At 36.3% G+C, this 23,648-nt stretch overlaps 1 protein-coding gene across 3 annotated transcripts in view; it reads right to left on the bottom strand.

The window, feature by feature from the left end:
* LOC145674438 (uncharacterized) overlaps positions 1-23,648 on the bottom strand; it is a 77,282-nt gene that overhangs the window by 27,048 nt on the left and 26,586 nt on the right. For 2 of the 3 annotated variants that reach the window (XM_081744495.1, XM_081744496.1), the window contains exon 2: positions 11,953-12,482. In XM_081744495.1, the coding sequence (XP_081600621.1) occupies positions 11,953-12,407 (455 nt within the window). In that variant the 5' untranslated portion in view covers positions 12,408-12,482. Of the gene's footprint in view, positions 1-11,952; positions 12,483-17,525; positions 17,689-23,648 lie in introns of those variants that run through there. The other variant, XM_081744497.1, reaches the window with a different exon arrangement.

Genomic DNA, 23,648 nt, shown 5'->3' with positions numbered 1-23,648 from the left:
GTGTTAAAAGTCCTCAAAATCAAGGAAAAGCAGGGTTTACTTCCGAAAATTGTTTTATGCCAACCATGGTGGCGCTTCGCGGCTTTCGTAGCGATCTCAATTATATCTACGGGGTGCTGCCGTATGCTCTCGCCTTGGGCCCTGATTTTTCGCGACTCGGCACTGGACAGATATTCATATTGACTGGAATCTGGTGTTCCAGGGCACGCAATTGTTTTCCTAAATGTTAACTAATTAAACGAACCTTCCTCAGTACTTTATGTTTCCTATTTTAACGCGTTTTACTAACTGTAACAGTTTATCCAGTAACTTTTTAAGAACAGAGACTAAACACAGAAACGTTAGGGACAATAAAATGACAAACACTATTCTCGCTTTCATCCCTTGCCTGAAGTAAACAAATAAAATATGATGAACATGCAATTTTATGTCTTCCATCTTCTGTGTGTTGTAAGATAAACGAAAGCAAACAAAAGCAATATTAATACACAATACGCTCAACATCTTAGCTATTCATGATATAACTACTGCATTATCCGAATAACTCTAGTATATCTACAAATCATTTGTCATATTTTACCGAAATAAGTTAGTAAACAACACTTATCTCTTAGCATGCCTGCGCAGCATTTACATCTTAATCGCAATAAAATCGAAAGATGTAGTACAGCTTTGCGACTAGATCATTCATTTTCACGGCATAATATTTTACGTCTGAATGCGAGAATTTCAATGCGGTTTACATCTACTAGCTTCAACTGTCTGCTAACGAATGCTTTTAAGCCTTACCGGCTGAGACTCATATAATCTAAGATTTGGGATGATCACGCCATCTTTTGTGCACAAGGCTCACTACTTTTGAATTACCGAAGTCAAAAAATGCTCATACTGTATCCTAGAACTTGAGATTCATAACAGCAAACTGGTTTAGGTCTTCCCTTCGTCTCTTATCAATGCATTTTCTACTACTATACCGCTCGTGAAAACGTTTCTATGGGGTTTATCCATCTATACAGATATGTGCTTTAATATCAGGCTTTTGTAGAGAGACGTCAGACCAATTCACTCTTTATTAAAATTATTTTGGTACTAGGTCACATGGAAAGTAGTTATATGGCAGAGATGTACTTCATATTTCAAGAAATTATTCATTCATGTAGCCACGATGATTATAAAATGTAAAAAGAATGTAATTATGTACTTACAAATATACACATATTCCTTGCATTTTTGTTAAAGACGAACTCACACTTAAGGGTAAGAAATTATACCTTGATTTTCCATCCTTATAAAAATTTGGTGGGCCTTCTTCACAGGATCATTTATCGTTATTGCATTCAGTGCACAGATAAATCGTTTTTTTTTTTAAAAAAAAAAACATTTTACATACTTCATATTTGAGATATCTAACTGAAGTCCCTTTCATTATTTATAGATTCATATCCATTCTAAATACCTTTTGAATAAGAAAATGGTCAATTCTAAATAATCATATACGTACGCGTACCTACAAACAGTGTATCACTTTCTCGGATCATAGACTTGATTTCGTTGGGCTCTGAAAGTTTCATAATGTTCGTAAAAGATCAGCAAACAATTAATAATAATAATAATAATTTCTTCCGGAACATATTTTCATAATGATGCTTTTGTTTCTTAGCACACATTTGTAACAAAGTTAAATGATGCCACCAGATAAGTCATTGCTTATCTCCTGATGTTTTCTACTCTCTTATTTTCTTGAGTACTGGTACTGTGCATTTATTGCGTACAAATTTTTATTATGCATACATACGTACTTAGCTATACAGTGTGAAGGCATCAACTCCGAAAATCCCGCACAAGACTTTGGAATATGGCCACATTTTAATGACAAAAATCTAATCCAGTTTAGAGCAAAGGGAATTTGAAGACCTGAGCTCGCTTTTAATCTTGGGAGTAGGTTACTAGAAAATGGTAGGTTACGTGAAAATGAAAAAGAGTCTGAGAAACATTCGCATACCCTGTGCTAGGTGGTCCCTGCAAGTACCTTTGCTTTACAATGGTATAGGAATGCATGTCACTGCCTCAGAGTTTTTTATGATAACAGATGACACGCATACTTAAAATGAAGATGAAGGGGTCAAATATGTGGAAAATTTCCAGGTGAAATCTGTAACGCTACAACAAAAAAAAAAATTGTCTTCCATCTTCTGTGTGTTGTAAGATAAACGAAACCAAACAAAAGCAATATTAATACACAATACGCTCAATATCTTAGCTATTCATGATATAACTACTGCATTATCCGAATAACTCTAGTATATCTACAAATCATTTGTTATATTTTACCGAAATACGTCGTGATTTTTCCAACAACCTGATATTTTAAATATTGTTAATAAGGAATGTTCATTGATCTCATCGCTTATCAACTTACTCTCTTATGATCAACAAAGCTAGGGTATTTCCCGTAGGTATAGAAAAGTGAAACGTAGTATCCAGGCTTGGTGTATCGTGCAAGTAAACAAATATAAGACAAGAGGATGATATTTCTCTGTGGCAAACCCCCTACAATGGAATGTGTTGATCATTCAACAAAGACTTGAAACCCAATCAGAAAATTCATAAAATATAAAATATGTAGCCAAGTCTCGACTTTCCAATAAATATAATAGTAATAATAATAGAGAAATAGTAGAATTGCAATATCAATTACATAAGCAATACCTTCAAATAAATAGCAAATATTAAATGCCACGACGGGATTCGAACCCGGGGCGCTGTAATAGCAGTTCTCTACTTTCAGACTTAACCATCAATTCCTCATACAATTATAAGAAAAAAACTAGTAGTTATGTTAGATAAACATAACACACACTATTTCGATATGTGTTGATATAATTTAAAAAATGTGAATTAATTTCTACCATCTTTTCTTCTTTGGAAACTAGAAGGTAAAGAAGAACTTTACTGTAAATCGGGACCATGGCTGAAACCGATGACGTAGCATAACCTTTAAGAACGTTCCGTGACATGTTCCTCATTGAAAAACGTCTATGTAACATGTTTTTGGGTTAAAGAAGGAAATCTTGAGTAAGTCATTGTGACACTCACATAAGCAACTCCTTACAGAGGGATAAATCGTTGAGTCTTTTTAATTTGACCGACACAGTGTTCCTTTAACCGTGCTTATTCGACGATAACCGTTTGGGATTTAAAAAAGGCGTTCAACATATAATTGTATAAGAAAATTACGCGCATCTATTTATTTATCTAAAAGTACGCGAAAATGAGAGAACTATGAAATAAAGTAAATAGATGCGCGTAATTTTAATACAAAACTATATGGCCAACACACTCCTCTGATCCCAAACGGTTGTCGTCGAATATACACGGTTCCAGGAGCTCTCTGATTGACCAAATTAAAAAGACCTCAATAATTAATCCCTTTATATGCGACGTCACCTTTGTCGCCTCCTTGGCGAAGTCGCAAGAACACACGCCTTTGGATCGTAAGGTTATTGGCTCGCGCCCGCTTCGGGGTACTTTTCTAAGTGTTTTCATAGATTCCTTGTAATGTAAACTAATCACGCATACAAGATTTAACATATTTTGGGGGAGTAATTTTGTGGTTCATTGGCGTTTCGTCGCGTGTCTGTGGCTGGTGGTATAATTTTCACAACGGAAGTGAGACTACAGCAAATAATCACTGCAGGGCATCTAATTTTTGACAAGAGGTCTCTAGTTGCCCACCGCAATTCCACGGACGCTTTCAGCATGGAATAGCTTGAATTTCAGGTTGTTTGCATTATCACCTTTCCTTTTCTAGCTTTCACAAAAAGAACTTTCATACAAAATAACGTAATTAACAGAAAAAAGTATATACAAAGTACGTTTGAGTGTTCTGTGCACACATCACGTTTTCGGAGGAGTTTTTCGCCCAATATCGAGCAACCTGGATAAAACGTTGAACTCGACAATCTGCAATGTATATTACTGGCTCGTGAAAGAATATAATTATAAAGAAATACTCGAAGAGATGTATTTAATCTGTAGTTTCACATAACATTAGCCTTGATCCTAAAGCAGGATGTTAAATTTCCGCATATCCAAATGCTGCAACAGCATCCACTAATACTCCTTCAAACACTCATTTTCAACAATTAACTTTGTCAATTTAGATTCGAATTCTCTTGATATTGTGTTTACATAACACACACTATTTTATTGTGAACAAAACAAGAAATGAAATCTTTGAGTTTTACGTCCCACGATTATGCCGGTTAGGCTAAAGGAGACGGTGATGAGTAGTGATGAATGAAATTGTGGAATGAAGAAACGGGGAGGAAACGGGAGAACCCCGAGAAAACCCACGGACCCGGTTTTTGTCCACCACAAAGTTCACTTGGCGGGGGCTGAGATCGAACCCGGGACCCCAAGCACCAGAGGTGAACGCTCTACCACTGAGCCACCGCGGCCCTTGAACAAAACAAGACTCTTACAACATTGAAATGGTAAAAGTGTGCAATTTGATTAAAACAGTTCACACCAAGTTTTCGCCTACGTAATTGACAGCGATGTATAAGGGTATGGAGATAAGCGTTAGTTTCACACTCCGGCGGTCCTCAGTTCGATTCCCGTCGGGTAATTAATAAAAATTTTTATTATTTGTATTGTTGATTCTTCCAATGTAATATAACAGAAAACATTCAATTTCTCTCGGTCTGTGTTTATACAACTTTCTACAGTCCACTGGTAATAGAACAGTAACCTACAAGATGACGTCAGCAGTATTAACCTTGATTCGTATTGTCTGGGAATGTAACGTGTTTAGCGAACAATTGACGAATATCGTTAGTATAGGTCAAAAATACGACTGATCAAAAACAAATGTTATTATTTCAAAGAAATTGCTTATGTTTCTACAACTTCTTCTTCTTCTTCTACTACTACTGCCCGAAAGATTAACGTTTTAAGCAATCACCACTTCAAATACGTTCCATATCAACAACAAAAATCAAATTGAATAACCAAAGCTTCATATAATACAAAATATGTAGCCAAGTCTCCCCTTCCAATAATAATAATAATATGAAAGTAATAACAGAATTAGAATAGCAATTACGTAAACAATATCTTCCAATTAAGAAAAAAAAATAATTACCACGACGGGATTCGAACTTGCGTCTCTTCCATACGAGTTTCATGCTTTGCCAAAATACCACAAATTTCTCACACAAAAATTAAAAAACATAAACTAGTAGATACGGAGGATAAAAATAAAACTTCCTTTTTCTACAAAGAATGCGAAAATAATATCTGCCGGCTTTTCGTCTTTGGAAATTAGAAGTTATGACGAGGAAGAATAGTAGTAATGTAAATTGGGAGCAGTTAAAAACGATGAGGTAGCATAAAATTAAAGAACGTTTCGTGATATTTTCCTCATCAACGAAGGTCTATATAACTTGTTTTTGAGTTAAACAAGGAAATCCCGAGTAAGTCATTGTGACAGTCATAAGGAACGTCTCCTCATATCAGCATTAGTATTTTCTATAGTCTTACATGCAACGATTTTAAGCAGCTAATAATTGTAAGAGGAAGTGACGCATTAGGTAAGTGATTAGCGTACTGAACTTGTATTCGGCGGACCCGGGTTGAAACCTTTCCAAATGTTTCAATTTTGATTTCAATGTATACTCAATGTGACAAGAAAGATCTTCCCTCCAGAAAGAAAAATATGTTCGAATGAGGAGAATTGGAGGAAATCCATCAATGAAGGCAATCATTTACGAACTTATTTCCAACAGTTGTTCTAGATTTGATATTTTCAGCTACTTTCAAGCATTGACTGATTCATGCGTGGTTAGTATTTTTGTTTCTCTAAACATACAGAATATAAAGAAATAATACATTACATACACAGCAATATTGAGATTAATATGTGGTGTTCTTTCGAAACTACGATCCGAATCATAGAGATTCATCTTAGAATAGAGAAATGTTTCGTTAGTCACCTACTTTAAAATTTTACTAGCATAAACACCTTCATAAGGGCTACCAACTGCTGTCAGTGCACAGAAAAGTAACATATAATTTGGGTTACATCTCTGTAGGCAAATGACCTGGACCCCAAGTAATGGAATTAGAGCACTTAGGAGGAGGGGATACTTCTGTGCTTGGGTGTGCATTACTGCATACCTAGGTTTACAAGTGTAAACGGCATAATGTGATACCATGAACACAGTTGTCGGATTATTTGCTCTTCAAACAGGAAATTTTTACTGCCACTACATTGTTTCAGTTCCATGCAGTGTTTTCCATTTTCTTCGCCATGTTGGATTCGCCATTTTGAATATTACACTTCTGTAACCGATTCATACATAGCGACCGTGGAATGTTTCTATATACCCTATTTCAGACATATAGAATGTGTCCGCCATTTTGATTTATAAACATTTGATGTCAGATTCGTATTAGCTACCTTTCAAACCTATATACACCACTACTCCTTTAATCGTATCATAGCTTCTTTTTTTGTTCACTTTTTCTGGTGTCTTGGAGCGTCCCTTCCTCGAATATTTAAATGGTCATCACGCACCCTGCAGGCCCCATTGAAGCTAGATATTTCACATGTGAAGGTGAAAAGGTATTGCCTTTCTAACCATATATAACATATGTAGAGTCACGCGTACCACTTTAATTACTTCCTTGTAAGTGTAAGATGTCCGACTGAGCACAATATTATGCGAAAATAGAAAGAGACATGTCTATATTATGGTTTTTATATATACACCATAGAATAAATATTGTACGATAAAATATATTTTTTTTCATCTTTCCATACAACACATCATAAAACCTACTATAACTCTGTTCAAAGGAGGAAGTTCCCTTTTGAAGTGAGAAAGGTTAACACGTGCCCTCAATACTCGTAATCCTTGATTCAATCCCTGGTGAAGCACACAACCTTGGAAAGAAATTAGTAATATCTCACGTTAAATTGCGATAGTAGATTCGCAGTTGTGTGAGCTAGAGGATGATTTCAAAGTGTGGTCTAGAGATGAAATTCCATCCCTCTTCAAAAGATACGAAATTTCCCCTGGTGGATATCTCTAACCATGCACAACGTGCCTTATCAGCATTTTCACAGTAATATTTCACCCCTCTCACATAAAATGGTAGTGTAATCTATGAGTTCGTACTACTGCTGAGAAAGGGTGTGTTTGTATAGTCATGCGAACTTAGTGTGCCCATCACGTGTTCGGTAAATTGAATAGCAGTTTCTCAAGAAACCTTCACAACTGTACACACCAATTGCGCAAGCGCCAGTGTTTCAGAGCCCATGAGAACAGCAGAGCATATCATTCAAAATCTCCTTGTTGCATAAGCAGAAATAACCAATTCCACCATAAAACACAAGTAGCCTAATGCGTTGATAGTCAGTATACGAGGGTAATTTCACTCGAAGTGGCAACATAATTGTGGAATGGAATGTAGTGAAAATGAAATGAAATGTTTGAGTTTTACGTCCCACGATTATGCCGGTTAGGCTAAAGGAGACGGTGATGGTGAGAGATGAGTGAAATGGTGGAATGAAGAAAGTGGGAGGAAACGGGAGAACCCCGAGAAAACCCACGCACACGTGGAATGTAGTGAATCACTCACCTGAAGAAGCTTGCAGTGATTCGATGTAGTCTCCGCCAGCCTGTTGAACCCTTCGCTAGATGCCTGGTAACCGTTAAATACCTGTCAAAGCCCTACGTTGTGACAGTGCGCCCTAAGGCACGAACAATGCTGGGAATGTCTCTGAAACGTTTCCTCTGAGAAGTACATTCATTTTCGGGAAAGATCAAACTCGCAGGGACTCATATCCGGGAAGTATGGCGGGTGCTCCAGTACCTCCCAACCCCATTGTCATGTAGGAGAATTGGTCCAGACTCCAGGAGGTGAGGACGTTAGCGCTGCTATGCTGGTCGCAAATGGTCATTGAGATATGAAGCATAGTATGCAGCGTTGACGGTAACACCCTGCAGAACTTGATGTGGCTGGATAATGCCTTGGTGGTCGTACCTTCACCTTATCATCATCACCTTCAAGTTTGCTGGCTCTTGCGCAAGATTTTTCGGTCGTGGAGATTCTGGGTGTTGACTGACTGACGTTTCAATAAGGCTTGTAGGATCTTCCCCACGTTTCGTCACTTGCAATAATGCGGTGCAAGAAGTCATCACTTTCCTCATTGTAACGCTGAAGGTGTTGGCGCGCACATTTCCACCTATGCCACTTTCAAAATCGGTCAGAGCAATCGGTACCCATGTGGCTGCAATTCTCAGCATTCCAAGATCTTGTGTTAGCATGCGGAACACTGTTCCGGAAGAAATGTTAGGCTCCTGCGCCAATTTACTACATGTCCAGCGCCGATCACCATCAAGCAGTGTCCGTAGTATTACAATACGAATTTTGTCAGTAGCCGTTCCCATATGCCCTCCGACGTGTATTTTATTTGTTGAACGTCGCCCCGCCTGAAATGCTGCAACCCATCTCGCCTCTGTCCGATACGGTAGAGCAGCTTCACCACAGGCCTATGCTAATCCTCTGTGGATCGGCTTAGCATTTTGCCCTCGTGCCACCTGGAATTTGATAAAACACGCAGTTCTGCACACGTGAACACTGCGTTAGGTTGGTATTTCACACAACAATCACTTTAACAATGTCTACTAGCAACATACACGTAATATGGAACCGCAGCAGCGTTGAATTGACCCGTACACATTCACGGAACACACTACGTTCGTCATTTGTCTCCAATCGTACAGTGTTACCAGTTCGAGTTAAATGACCCTCGTATATATCAGAAGTTAGCACGAAAGTTCTCATGTCATATATAAAAATTTGAAGTATCCAACAGTAAGTGCGCAAACTAATAAAAAAAGTATTAGTCAGACAGGAAGCGTTAACCTGTAACGTGGTGTTTTTTGATCTTCAACTCTGCAAAATGTTATGTGCTAAGATATATGACTACGTTTATGTAACTTGAAGCGGAAATTGTTGATCATTACAGTAAGGAAAAATTCGAAATACTTGGAGGCATATATGTATATGACGCGTCTCTCTACCCTGTATTTGACCAAAATTTACGTTACAGCATGTGTGTAGAAACCCAAAGATGAAATGGTACATTGTCTGTTATGATAAAATACCATCTATAAGGCACAGCAACTGGAAAAATTATGAGATTGGACAAGGAGTCAAAGATTATCTATGACAACCCATCCGTACATACCATATATTTTTTTAATAAAAACGAGGCGCATCGAACACTGCTAATTAAGACTAAAAAAAATAACGAGAAAGTGTTCCATCGCCATATATGAACATTATATTCTCCGGAAAAAGGCATTAGCATACATGTGAATTAAAAATGCATGAATATATTTCGTTTGAAATACGGCGTACAATTAGCACAAAATAAACAAGTACAACTTTTATGTGTATGGTAGAAATACTGCGCTAATATGTTATTCTTAAACACATACAAATAGTAAATTGATCTATAACCAATCACAGAAAAGAAAATGTTAATTATTCATGCATGGAAATTATTAGATAATTATAGGCATAAGGATAACAAACTAACGTTACTAATTTATTTATAGCGTTGTTAGAACGGATTGAAAGGAAAATACTACATAAAAGTATAACACAGATGCATATACTATTCATTATATACAGCTACTAACAGCGTAACTGTCACCACATTTACCACGTAAATAGCAATTTTGCCCTCGTCACCAAAGATGTGTTCGCGGTATCCACAAACAAGAAACTGAAACTTACTTTACAACTTGTAGCATTCTTCTCTCTTTTTTCTCTTTCGTAAGACGCTTATCAAACAGAAACCAATGGGTGGTATAAAGCTAAAGTTAACAGACCCCATTTAAAACCATTTAACTGTGGGTTTTATGAGACTTAAATTTTTGCTTAATCTCGGAAAGGAAATATGACAATTGGAGTTAAAACCAAATGATGTCAATCAAGTGTTAGACCTGAACGAATGGACCTTACAAAAGAAATCTAGACATAATTACGACTACAATAATGCACAGAAGCACTTTTTGGCATGAAAGAAAATTATACTTGAAGATTGAAGGTAAAACTGAAGGAAAGAAATAAACACAAGTCATCGGTTTCAAAAATCCAATTCAAATCACGTTAATACATTTCTCTTCATTTGAGGAAAAGTTATACTGAATACGTTAACATGGTTATTGTCGTTTGGTTTTTGAGGTCCACGTAGATGGCGTACGTCATTGGTGTGAGAGATCTGGGATCAATTCCCAGCAGGATATTATATGGTTCGGATATAGAGTTAGGCTGAAGGTCCATGTCACATATACCCTTGCTGCTCAACCGGACGCTAAACTCGAAATCTAATCCAATACAGTCATCGTTAGACCCATTGATCGTGTTTACAGAAGGACAGTTTCTCTTAGCTAACCTCATATGTTGGTACATTGTTTCATTACACTTTGATCCATTGCTTTGAAACAGAAAACAGTGCAGTGAATCCAGAATCATCATATTTTTTCCACATATGAGATACATAATGAAACGAGAAAACAATTGTTCCAGAACCTAATGTGCATGGAAGAAATAACAGTACTTCAGCTACTTTTATGTTCTCGAATTGTTTGCATTTTCTTCCAGACGCGCATGAGCAACAGATGTTCAAACGAGTTTTACTAACATTATCAGATTTTTTTGTGCATGTATTAAGCATACAAATATCGGAAAAGTATTTTTGACTTAATCTGAAACAGACAAAGAATTCTTTAAACATCTAAGTGTTTTTGAAATGTAAGTGTCCTTTAGTAGTAGTTTAAAATCATGTATTTTTGCCTTTTGAGTGAAAGATTGTGTGTAATTACTCTCAGTAAAAGTGGGGAATCAAGTTGGAGAATTACAAATGAAAATGCAATGAAGAAAAATTTGCAAGACATCTATTAACCTGTATTCCACCATACATTCACACTTAAGCATTATTGCTGAAGAAGTATGCAAACTTACTGATGAACTATTATGCACTTCAGTGTTGGTTTGGTTTTATGTGTGACGTAAATTTTGGTCAAATAAGGGAGAACACGGTGAGTGTCTTACACAGAGATGTTTCCGATTACTTTGTCTTACTTCTTACTGTAGAGATCAACAACATCCTCGCACCCAGTTCCACATATATCTTATGGCTTTTTTTTCACAATTGGGGATCAAAAGTCACCACGTCTTGCCTTGAACTTCCTGTCTAACCAGACAAATCTTTTTCCTTACTTTTGTTTGACCGCTTACTGCTGAATTTTGATACTTATGGCGTGAGAAATTTTGTGCTTCCGCTCTAAAGTGTGGCCTCAAGAAAAGTCAAACATTTCTCAGGCGAATGAAAAGGAATTGATCTAATGCAAACGTGTGCTGTAAGTACATGGCAACGATTCCAGTCCAGTATCATCACAAATATCGGTGTAAAAATACTACTGCTACTAATAGCGGTGCAAAGCCATACGATGAGGCCCGCCATCATCTGTTGCGCACTAAACAAATACTTCTTATTCCACATAGAATTTCAGAATACTTTTATTAAGTTGTCTTTGTACCTGACAGGTGTTTATACCTTGTTTAAATTAATGCTGAGTGAAAGTTTTATGTGCAAGCACCTGTTTATAAGAAGAATCGCTCTTTACATTACTCAAAAGCATGTGAGTATAATCCTAACACTCAAGGTTTGGAGCAAGGAGGAGGTTTAAAGGAATTTGCCGTTACGTTTGAACACTTACTTCAAGGCTACGCATATGTTTCTTTATGTGTTCAAATATTTGCAATTTCAATAACTCAGTTTAAGCTAAACGAAAAACCTACTATTGCAGCTGTTGAAAAAACATTTATACAAGATATTTTTGAAAAAATAACAGCATTTATACGTACCTGAGGGTCTGAGCATTGCTACTTGCTTTTCGATTACTCTCTTGAACGTCCCTTTCGTTATCTTTTTTACCTCTAATAGTGGCAGATTCTTCCGAATTGTCTGTACGATCGGTGGATATTGGCTTCATATTGCTGTAAAAACCTTTGGGGTTTACATCAGCTGTTGATAAACGCTTGACCAAACATATTGCTTTCGAAGTTAGTTTCCAATCTGATATTGTTTCATCTTCATTACTTTTTGATGCGATATTCTCTCCTTCCGTCGCATCTTTTCGTTCCTCACAATCTGTACGTATTTTTAGGTGATCTTTATGGTCATTGGTGTTACTAGTACACAGTTTATAATTACATTCTTCAGGTGACTCGATTTCTGTTTTTATTTCAATTTTATCCGGAATATTTTGTCTCTTCATTTCAACTTTATTACAAGCAAGATCTAAATAATGTAAATCCATTTTGCTATCACAAGATGTGTTGACGTTGGAGATTTGAAACCTTCAGCATTTCATTCTCAAGAGAAACAAAGAAATCTGAAAGCAATAAGAAAAATATAAGTCGTTTTAATTAAATTTATAAGCTGGCCGGGGGAAGAAAATGGTAAGTGCAACTTCTTGAGAAATTGAATTAGTGGGTGAAATGGTTTGGCATTAGACAAGGAATGTAAAAGATATTGAAACTAGTATTTTAAATATCGAAATTTTGCTACTAGGGATATTAAATACTGATATAACTAAATATTGAAAATACAGAATCATACCGAACTATCGAAATACTCATACTGTAAACACACCCATGCAATATATTACAATATTGCCTTTTTTATATACCTAAGTAGATTTTATCAAAGTACGATACTTGCTTTTTTTTGTTCTTAAATAAAGCTACAAGTTCGCAACGTACGACCAGTGTTCCATAAGAAGAGAAAACGCCAAAACTAAAATTTCCTCTGCTACATTACTAATTTTAATTTCATAAATAAAATGTAAAATGTAATGTTATAGCAATTTTCCACTTAAAAACCGATAACATTTCAAAGGCGCAGTGTAATATTTTAAAGAAAGATTTACTCGTTCCTCCCAGTTTTTCGTCTTTACTTAAGTACCTGTAGCGCTAGAAAATTCTAGTTAATTTTATTTTGTAGCGGTTGCTGCAAATTTTAATTTGATGATCTTGCTTTGCACTATTTGATAGTCACTGGATTTTATTCTAGCATGTTTGGGTTGTATTGGTGTTTAGCGTCCATTGTAGCACCAATGTTATATGAAAGAAGGACATACTAGTTAATGTTGGAAATGAACCGGTCTTTTTGTGGAAAAGGTCCACAGGCTAACCACAGAGCATCTAGAGGGTGCTTATACAAAGGAGTAGTGGGGAATGTACTTACTTAATGTTTTATAGAGCAGCGCATGTATACCTTAAATTTACGAAAGAACAATCCCTTAACAAGTTACATACGCTATATTTGACTGAAATATTTTATTAAAAAAATATCCGCTCTCATGGTAGGAAAACTTTCTAACCCTAATGGTACCTAACGTAATCCAATTGATCTGCATTAATGAGCAAAATGTTTAGGGCAGTAGCTGTACACACCGAAATCAAAAATGTTAGTAAATATACAAATAAAGGAAGTTGTTTTCTCTAAATAACATCGAGCCTTTGTACGTCAGAATTCGGAGTACGTTAATTGTGATTAGAAAATATTATGGAACCACATTTGCACCAGTTTAGTCGATGATTTTGTCATTTCTCCGGCTACACCATAATCCTGTTGCTACAGAGCTTCTGTAATTTCAGGGCAAAAATTGTGACACATGGATTGAACAGGCTTGTTTTTAAATCTAACTTAACTCCGTTCACGGAATTCCCCAGATACCGAAACAAACAATAGTCTGACAGTGACAAACCCGTGTTATACGGTAGATAAATCCTAATGTAGCAAGAAAGTTTCGGCCAATTGACACGTGATTGGCTTTTGGCTTTCTACGCTTGCTCTTTTAACGCGTGTCTTCATAATCTGCTTTTGCTGTACTTGCAAGCGATACCGGTACTTTAGATCATTCGCAGATCGTCATAACATCACTGGTAGTTCATTGGCAATTGTCTTCCAGCCAGCGTAAAACGCTCGAGTCAAGCTTAAGTAGAACGCTGAATGGAAGGTTGCCCTCAGGTCACTTCATTACTGTAATCCAGTTTGCGTCATGCTCTTGCTAATTTCGAATGCAAGTTTACAGCAAGCAAATTGCAACTTGTCTCTGCTACTAGGGTCATATCTTCTGAACCGAATTCTCTGAGTTTCTGACAGGTCGTCAGTCTCCCTGGCAACAGCAGTTGGTGGTGCAAAATGCTCCTTCAATTCCACCAAACGCACAGTTAATCTACCGGCGCGGAGTGTAGACTTTGCAAAAGATTATAGAACTTCTGCTCGATTCGACTTCAATCTCTCCTATACATTGGTGTTTTTTGTTATATATTTTCACCGCTCGTGATCAACCGCTTCAGAAATGGCTAGAATTCGCTTTACTTAAGCAAGATTCCCAAATAGAAACTTAATCACAATATGCCACCCAAGTGTCGAGCTCTTGTTGAGTTGATTTTGAGTTTAACGTCCCGTTCAGCAGCTAGGCTATGTGAGACGTGGACGTACTGATTAACATAGAATCCAAAACACATTACCTCCCGCCGGGAATCGCTCTCCTTTTCTAACCAGATTTATGCAAACGCTTTAATTATGTTAGGTAATTGGCGATGTCATTACTGCTAATATGTCGAACTTGTCCCGCGACTTTTGCCGAAATATCATTCATTCTCTCTGTGATTGGTCGCTGACCGCGAGTAGCATCCTGGACATCAAAATTTCTAGAGCGAAAGCAACTGAACTATGTTTTGGCTTCTATTTTTTATAACATATCTTGTTAGTAAACAACACTAATCTCTTAGCAGACCTGCGCAGCATTTACATCTTAATCGCAATAAAATCGAAAGATGTAGTGCAGCTTTGCGACTAGATCATTCGTTTTCACGGCATAATATTTTACGTCTGAATGCGAGAATTTCAATACGGTTTACATCTACTAGCTTCAACTGTCTGCTAACGAATGCTTTTAAGCCTTACCGGCTGAGACTCATATAATCTAAGATTTGGGATGATCACGCCAACTTTTGTGCACAAGGCTCACTACTTTTGAATTACCGAATAGTGAAAAACTTCTCATACTGTATCCTAGAACTTGAGATTCATAACAGCAAACTGGTTTAGGTCTTCCCTTCGTCTCTTATCAATGCATTTTCTAGTATTATACCGCTCGTGAAAACGTTTCTATGAGGGTTATCCATTTATAAAGATATGTGCTTTAATATCAGGCTTTTGTAGAGAGACATCAGACCGATTCACTCTTTATTAAAATTATTTTGGTACTAGGTCACATGGAAAGTAGTTATATGGCAGAGATGTACTTCATATTTCAAGTAATTATTCATTCATGTAGCTACGATGATTATAAAATGTAAAAAGAATGTAATTATGTACTTACAAATATACACATATTCCTTGCATTTTTGTTAAAGACGAACTCACACTTAAGGGTAAGAAATTATACCTTGATTTTCCATCCTTATAAAAATTTGGTGGGCCTTCTTCACAGGATCATTTATCGTTATGGCATTCAGTGCACAGATAAATCGTCTTTTTTTAAGAAAAAAACATTTTACATACTTCATATTTGAGATATCTAACTGAAGTCCCTTTCATTATTTATAGATTCATATCCATTCTAAATACCTTTTGAATAAGAAAATGGTCAATTCTAAATAATCATATACGTACGCGTACCTACAAACAGTGTATCACTTTCTCGGATCATAGACTTGATTTCGTTGTGCTCTGAAAGTTTCATAATGTTCGTAAGAGATCACCAAACAATTAATAATAATAATAATAATAATAATAATAATAATAATAATAATAATAATAATAATAATAATAATAATAATAATAATAATAATAATAATAATAATAATAATTTCTTCCGGAACATATTTTCATAATGATGCTTTTGTTTCTTAGCACACATTTGTAACAAAGTTAAATGATGCCACCAGATAAGTCATTGCTTATCTCCTGATGTTTTCTACTCTCTTATTTTCTTGAGTACTGGTACTGTGCATTTATTGCGTACAAATTTTTATTATGCATACATACGTACTTAGCTATACAGTGTGAAGGCATCAACTCCGAAAATCCCGCACAAGACTTTGGAATATGGCCACATTTTAATGACAAAAATCTAATCCAGTTTAGAGCAAAGGGAATTTGAAGACCTGAGCTCGCTTTTAATCTTGGGAGTAGGTTACTAGAAAATGGTAGGTTACGTGAAAATGAAAGAGTCTGAGAAACATTCGCATACCCTGTGCTAGGTGGTCCCTGCAAGTACCTTTGCTTTACAATGGTATAGGAATGCATGTCACTGCCTCAAAGTTTTTTTATGATAACAGATGACACGCATACTTAAAATGAAGAAGAAGGGGTCCAATATGAGGAAAATTTCCAGGTGAAATCTGTAACGCTACAACAAAAAATGTTGCAGAATAGTTAATCCAATGAGGCGACACAGCGAAAAGGTAATACCGAAGAACTCACACAGCAAATATGAACACTATGTACAGAACAACCTTCAAAGAAGCAATTGTGGATTGCCAAGAATGAAGGTGCTTTTCATTCTTTTCGGACGTGCTGTTTCTATCTTTAGAGTTCAAACGCGAAACGTGCCAAGATAGGAAGGAAAAGCAATATTAAGAGAAATTATGTATCTCACCTGTAAAGATGGAAACGGTTCATTGCTTACAATTGTAGTCATAACTTGAATGTAGAGGCCACCTTAAACAAATTAGTAAGTCTTTTTCGACCGCGTCTGCATGTACGCGAATACACACCACCGCAAACGTCCCTCTTATCTACGGAAAAACGCGTTTGTTCATAACACCCCAGTGAAATTCATACAACCGTTTTAAGGTATCTGCACCAAATTTTGTCAGAAAACTGTTATGGGTTAACAGATACATTGGCGGATCTACTTTAGAAAATTAAAAGATTAATTGGAGAATTTAGTTTGATTTTTAAACAAGAGTAAATAAAATGAGATGAACGGAATCGTTGAATTTAAGAAAATAGTTGTTGTTTTCAGTTGGTTTTGATGTTGCAAACAGCACTATATATGAAGGTGGAAGGGACTATTTGCGTAGAAGTACACTTGCGATTTGTCAGAAAGGTGGTGTGGAAATGTTGCGTAAATGACAATATAGTTACTGAATATTCTCGAGTTATACAAAAACAAGGAGTGTCTGTTGTTTAAATTTTCTGAAAAGCATGCTCTACTAAACATGCGAACAGTTTGTAGTAAGAATGGAAACAAAATTGCGGGAAAGAAGAGGAACATCTAACCAAATCTATTCTAACCTAATTTAGCACATTTTAGTACTATTTGGATTGTATTCAGTGTCTTTTTCAACGCTGTTCAACACATAAGCCATGCATAAAGTGTTTTTCTACTATCCTCGTATATACGTATACCTACCGCCGTTGACGCAATCGTTATCGTTCGGGACTTCGTGCTGCACTCCTGCCCTGACTCGGTATGAGAGTACTCGTGCTTTCTAGTGGACATCAAGCACAAGTTGGTTCGTGTTTTATGCATTAGGCCTAGCTTCTATGCCATGCGTCTATACTTTACTTCGAACAATAATCACTACCACCAAATGGGGTGAATAGAAACAAAACTCCCAGATTAGTTTTGGATTTATCAGGACGATAAATTAATCAAGAAAACTGAAATATCTTAACATAGTCTTATACAGCTAAAGTGTTCAGAGCAGAGACAAAATGTTTTACTGAGTTGGGAACACTGAGGTAGACGACAGTAGCATTAACGTATTACTGAAATCTTACAAGGTACTTTAGCCCTCCTCAAACTTTCTTTGTAAGTATGACATTTTCATATTTGTTGCATTTGAACATATGCCTATTTTGTAGTTTGTTGTTTTATGTACTGACGTTCATAGTAAAAGTTTTCCTTTTGTAAATTATTTTTAATCAAAATTTAACTTTACTGGGTTATTGTTATGATTTTTAATTAGCGGAGTGAATAGAAACACTTCTGGAGGAGTGGAATATTCTTGAGAAGCGAAAAAAAGGACCTGATAGGAAAGAATCACCAATCTCTAAGAACAAATTTCCCAGTCGTCTGAAAAAAACTGAAGGAGGAAAATATCAGGGCTGGATTTGGAAAGTGTGGAATTTTTTCCCTTTGTCCATACCAAATACTGAGGATGCTGCCAAAAAGAGACAATGGACGAGAAGAAACAAAACATCAAAAGACATCTTAGACTGTAAACCGTTCTCTTATGGATCGTCTCAAGAGCATGAGAGATGAAAAAATTAAACAAGGAAAGAAGAGAGTACGAATAGATGTTTCTGGTAAGAGTTTTGGTTTCTTTTCTGAAAATGATACATTTTCATCAAATCACAACGAAACTCAACCTACCCTTATATTGTCGGAAGAGGAGAAAGACAACATTCCAGACGATCAAGAACTAGATGATGGTTCTCTAAAGCTGGTGAAGGTTTGTTGTGGTAATGGTTTATGAGAAGCTAAAACTCGATAAGACTATTCACAACGCAAGTGCGAAAATGTGAACATGATGGATTAGTGGGAGTGTTTTATAAGGGAGCACATAAACAATAAAATTTTCAGAAACTTCTGAAGAATCGTTTTTACTACATGAGGATATTGTTACGAAACCGTTGGGTTTTATTAGGAGTTCGTCAGCACGCTTTAAGTATATGATAAGTTTCAGGCTCCTTCGTGGCTAAGCGATTAGCGTACGCGCCTTTGGTGTGGGAGACCCGGGTTTGATTCCCGGCAAGAGCTCATGTGGTTCTGATTCCACGTTAATCAGTAGGTCCACGTCTCATGTAGCCTCGCTGCTGAACGGGACGTTAACCTCAAAATCAACTCAACTCATGGTAAGTTTCCCTGGTGATTTCAGTTGTTTAAATGTTATTAAAATATCATCAAAACTGTATGGTCGTTTGTACCTATATTGTGCATTGTATTGTTTTATAAGTTTGTAGCTTATATGTAATACTGGTCTTATTGAACTTATATTTTGTAGGTATCAAATAAATAGTTCGTCTCAACAAATACACTGCTTCTTTTAACCTTTCCAATAGTATAAAAGAAACAACAATGAAAATAGTCATTGTTTCGGGGATGCGGCACAGGATCGACACGGCATACGACCGACAATTCAGCTCAGAAACCTGTTTCGGTCCTGTGCCGTGTCGATCCTGTGCCGTTTCGGTCCTATGCCGTGTCGATCCTATGCCGTGTCGATCCTGTGCCGTTTTGCTCTCACGCCGCTGCTCTGAAATAATTTAACTTTTAATCATGTGCCTAAAAAAATAATATTTTTATTATCTGTTTAATCTTTGCTCTTACAAATTATAAACTCCTGTCGATTCTATGCCTGTGCAAGTTATATGCATAGAATACGTACGATCGAAACGGCATAGAGCCGACACGGCATAGGAACGAAACGGCACAGGATCGACACGGCACAGGATCGACACGGCATAGGAACGAAACGGCACAGGATCGACACGGCACAGGACCGAAACGGCATAGGACCGAAACGACGCACGATCATCCCCACTGCGTAGTATCTATAAAACCAAATATTTATTTCTCATAAAAGCAATCAGAGACCTGTGAATTGATTTTAAAATATAAGAATTATAAGATATTTACTATATGAATATTAATAATTGTGAGTGACAAAAGAATGATAGTGCTAAATGGACAAAATATAATTTCTTGTGTGCTTGGTCAAAAGCATTTCTATATGTATGGAATACTTATATTTATTATTATTATTATTATTATTATTATTATTATTATTATTATTATTATTATTATTATTATTATTACGTTTTAACTCGTTTTGAAATCATGGCCTGATTCCACTAGAAAGCGAAAGCCATGAGAAATGTAAGCTAAGTAGAAATATGGAATACTTTTAATGTTGCTCACTAGAGGAAACATGCTCGCATGTCTTCTCGTCTCGATATCGAGACCACAAGAGACTTTTTTAATAAGAAGCTCAGTTGGGAAGTAATAACTGAGCCGATGGCTCGAGCCGGTTCGCTTGGGGTGAACCATCGGCTCGAGCTGGCTTGGTTGGATGAACCATCTGCTCGGTTCGGCTCATCTGGGCCGAAGGCTCTTGCTGACACGGTTCGGTGAGCTGTTGGCTCGGCTCACTTCTCGGTTCGGGTCCATAGTGAGTGAGCTGTGAGCCCAGCTGCTCAAGTTGTTTACAATTGTAAACCCGGGCCGAACAGTTTTGAAGATATTTGGCCAGTGCCCTATAACTTTTAACAATGTTTGGCTCGAGCTCGAATACTCAACCTAAACCCTCAACCCAAATTCACAAGCTCGTGAACAATATCCTTGACTCCTAGAATTCACGACTACCGAGGTTAGCAATCAACTAGTTTTTTAGTATTCAAACACAGACCGCGTTTCTTTCATGTTTAAACACAGTGTTGTTATAGTTATAATTATAATTATTATTTATTATTATTAATAATAATAATAAAAGTTGTACTAGTAGTAGTACTAGTATCATTGATAACCTATATTGTCTATGCAAGATACTTGAAGAGAATACTCGAAACTACAAACCAGATTTGGTTCGACTCTACCCGAATTCGAGTCGAGTTGGAGGAAATTTTTCGAATCGCGTTCAAAGATGTCTGTTTTTAGTCGAATCGAGTTTCAAAGAATACTCGCTCGTACTCACTCGTGCCCATCGTAGGATGACCACATTCTAACAATCGAAAAGTAGGACACAAGTATAATAGTACTGTATATGATATCTTACTGCGTCGGCAATACGCATATCATTATTTCAATTAATGTTAACCTTAAGTTAATGAACATTTTTGTTAAGAAGAAGCACTGAACAAAATTATTAAAGGAATTAAACACAACTCCAAATGCTTTGATGAATAACAAATTGGTTTATTTTATGAACGTACAGTCAAAGTTCGTGTTGGGCTAAATAATAATAATAATAATAATAATAATAATAATAATAATAATAATAATAATAAATTTCGAAGAAATATGGTATTATTTTAAGAAATGAAAGAAAATTTAGACCGGCACAAAGGAACTTCTATTTAACTTGGTTAGCATCACTGTCATAAGTTCAATAAGAAACCTTTCCTACTTTACCGATATCTCAACAAGGCCTTCTCAGTAAAAGCGATGTATTGTAAAAAATGGTTTGTTGATTGTTCTCCATCCCTAGTCTTCTGAGGAGTGTTAAAAAACACAGCGGTTCATCATTCAGGAAAAGAGTGTGTTTGATTCAAAATATTGTGAATAAAGAATGAAACATTAAGATATTGCAAATAAATTAACTCTGGACATTTCGCAGGACATTTTAAAGAAGAAGGATATTTCTCGATTTCCTAGACATCTTCGCAACACGCAGGACAGCTCTTTGAAAAACAGTACTGTACTGCGAAAATCAGTACGTCTGGTTACCCTAGCCCATCCGTACGAGTAACGCAGTATGGCATTTTAGCCAATGTTACCTTATATGAAAATATTCATAACTTATAGCTGTCAAGTAAAAATGTGTCCTTGCATTTACATAAAGCAATTCAGAAAGGGTAATAATAATAATAATAATAATAATAATAATAATAATAATAATAATAATAATAATAATAAAAGCGATAGTAATAGTAGTACGGAAAATTGAAGTGATAACATTTGTTCACATATTCTAAGTTTCAGACCTAAAAGTAACGCGTTACTTTCGAAGTAAAGTAACAGTTACTTTTTGGGGGCAAGTAACGCGTTACATTTTAGGAAAAAGTAAAGTAACTTGTAACGCGTTACATTTTTACATGTAACTTACCCAAAACTGTCCATGGGAAAATTGTTCACTGCTCGGGCCAAGATTGTTTCTGACTGTCGACAGATGGATGCCGTTTATGGCAGACCTTTGCCTGAAGTACTGCCCAAAGTTTGTAGTCCAACGGGTTAAGATCCGGGCTGCTAGAAGGCCAATCAATGGTAGAAATGAAGTGAGGGACGTTCCGCGCCAGCCAGTCCTAAGTTGGTTTCGCTGTGTGGCCTGGAGCGGAATCCTGTTGGAAGGTCCACCTTTCTCCAGGGAACATGGTAGCAGATAGTGGTTACACTATAGGTGTTAGCACTGTGTTCTGGTATACCTTGGCAGATGTTTTAACACCTTGTTCGCAAAAATACAGCTGGGTTGTGCTTGAGTAGCTCACTCCCCACCAAACCATCACTGAGGCAGCATGATGTGTTGGGTGTCATCCAGAAGTCCTAAACGGCAGAACTCCTAAAAATATAGGCACTAGACCTGAATATTAGTACTTCTGCAGTTTAGGACTTGTGGCACGGTATGACTTTTAGGATTTCTGCCGTTTAGGACTTGTGCCGCGATATGATTTTTAGGACTTCTGGCGTTTAGGACTTCTGCCTTTTAGGACTTGTGCCGTTTAGGTCTTGTGCCTTTTTCATTCACTTGCTTTAGTTCTGAAATTCGCCACCACCCCACGAAATTGCGACGATGCAGCAACTAGTTGGCAATAATGTCACGAACGTAGCTAATTCCAACAATAACAACTATATTTGTACTACTAAGATTATTATTATCACTATCTGTTCTGCACTTATACGTGAATTACATAATACAACTTATTTCATTCTAAGAATTAATTACATAATTAGTTAAGAAATTCGTTTCTTTCGAATGGAGATACGAGAATCCCAAGACAAATTCCTAAAACAAAAATAAATAAATAAAAAATTGAAAAAATGTTTAAAAAGCATATTTTACCAGACTTCTGAAAGCAAGAAAACATTCAGAATTTCAATATATACTGTGTGGAGCGAATTTTATTAAGAGTAAGACAAAAATCCACCAAAGTTTATTAATTAAGACAAAAGCTCACTAGACATTTCACGAGTGAACATTAAATACCAACGGTATACATAAAGAACGCAGTAGATTTAAAATTGAACAAAGAACATTTACTATGCAATACATTGGGTGACATTCATAAGTTCTAAACGGCACAAGTCCTAAAAATATAGGCACTAGACCTAAATTTTAGGTCCTGTGCCATTTTTGCAGAAATTACTACATAGTCATTTAGGGGTGTAGCCTGCAATTTTTTCTAGGGGAGCTTGATTTTTATATATTAAAAGCAAATCAAAAGTTTATTTTCAGATTACAAAAGCTTCAATAAGACAATAAATTTATACATATTACACATGTACATAAATACATAATATTATTGTATTTCCAGTTACTTCCTTTTTGAAACCTGGACCTTGACAGAGCGTAAATTTAAAACCACAGCTTGTGGGAAATGTACGAATAAGTTAGTTATAAGAAATCGGAAACTGTTCATGGAAGTCCATTTGTTTGACTGTATTTATCTTCTGTACTCTTATATAAAAGAGTAAAGATGAGTGATTTTTGGGCATACTACTACAAGTAGAGTCGATAAATTTTAGTTATAAAATATAATTTTCTTATGAAAGCAGTACATAAGAAAAAATTTTTGGAAATAAGTATCGTAAAAAGGG

The sequence above is a fragment of the Thermobia domestica genome, chromosome 17 (genome assembly GCF_964235325.1).
Source record: "Thermobia domestica chromosome 17, izTheDome1.hap1.1, whole genome shotgun sequence".
Taxonomy (NCBI): domain Eukaryota; kingdom Metazoa; phylum Arthropoda; class Insecta; order Zygentoma; family Lepismatidae; genus Thermobia; species Thermobia domestica.
The sequence above is the reverse complement of the archived record's forward strand: the minus strand, read 5'-3'. Positions and strand labels throughout refer to the sequence as shown.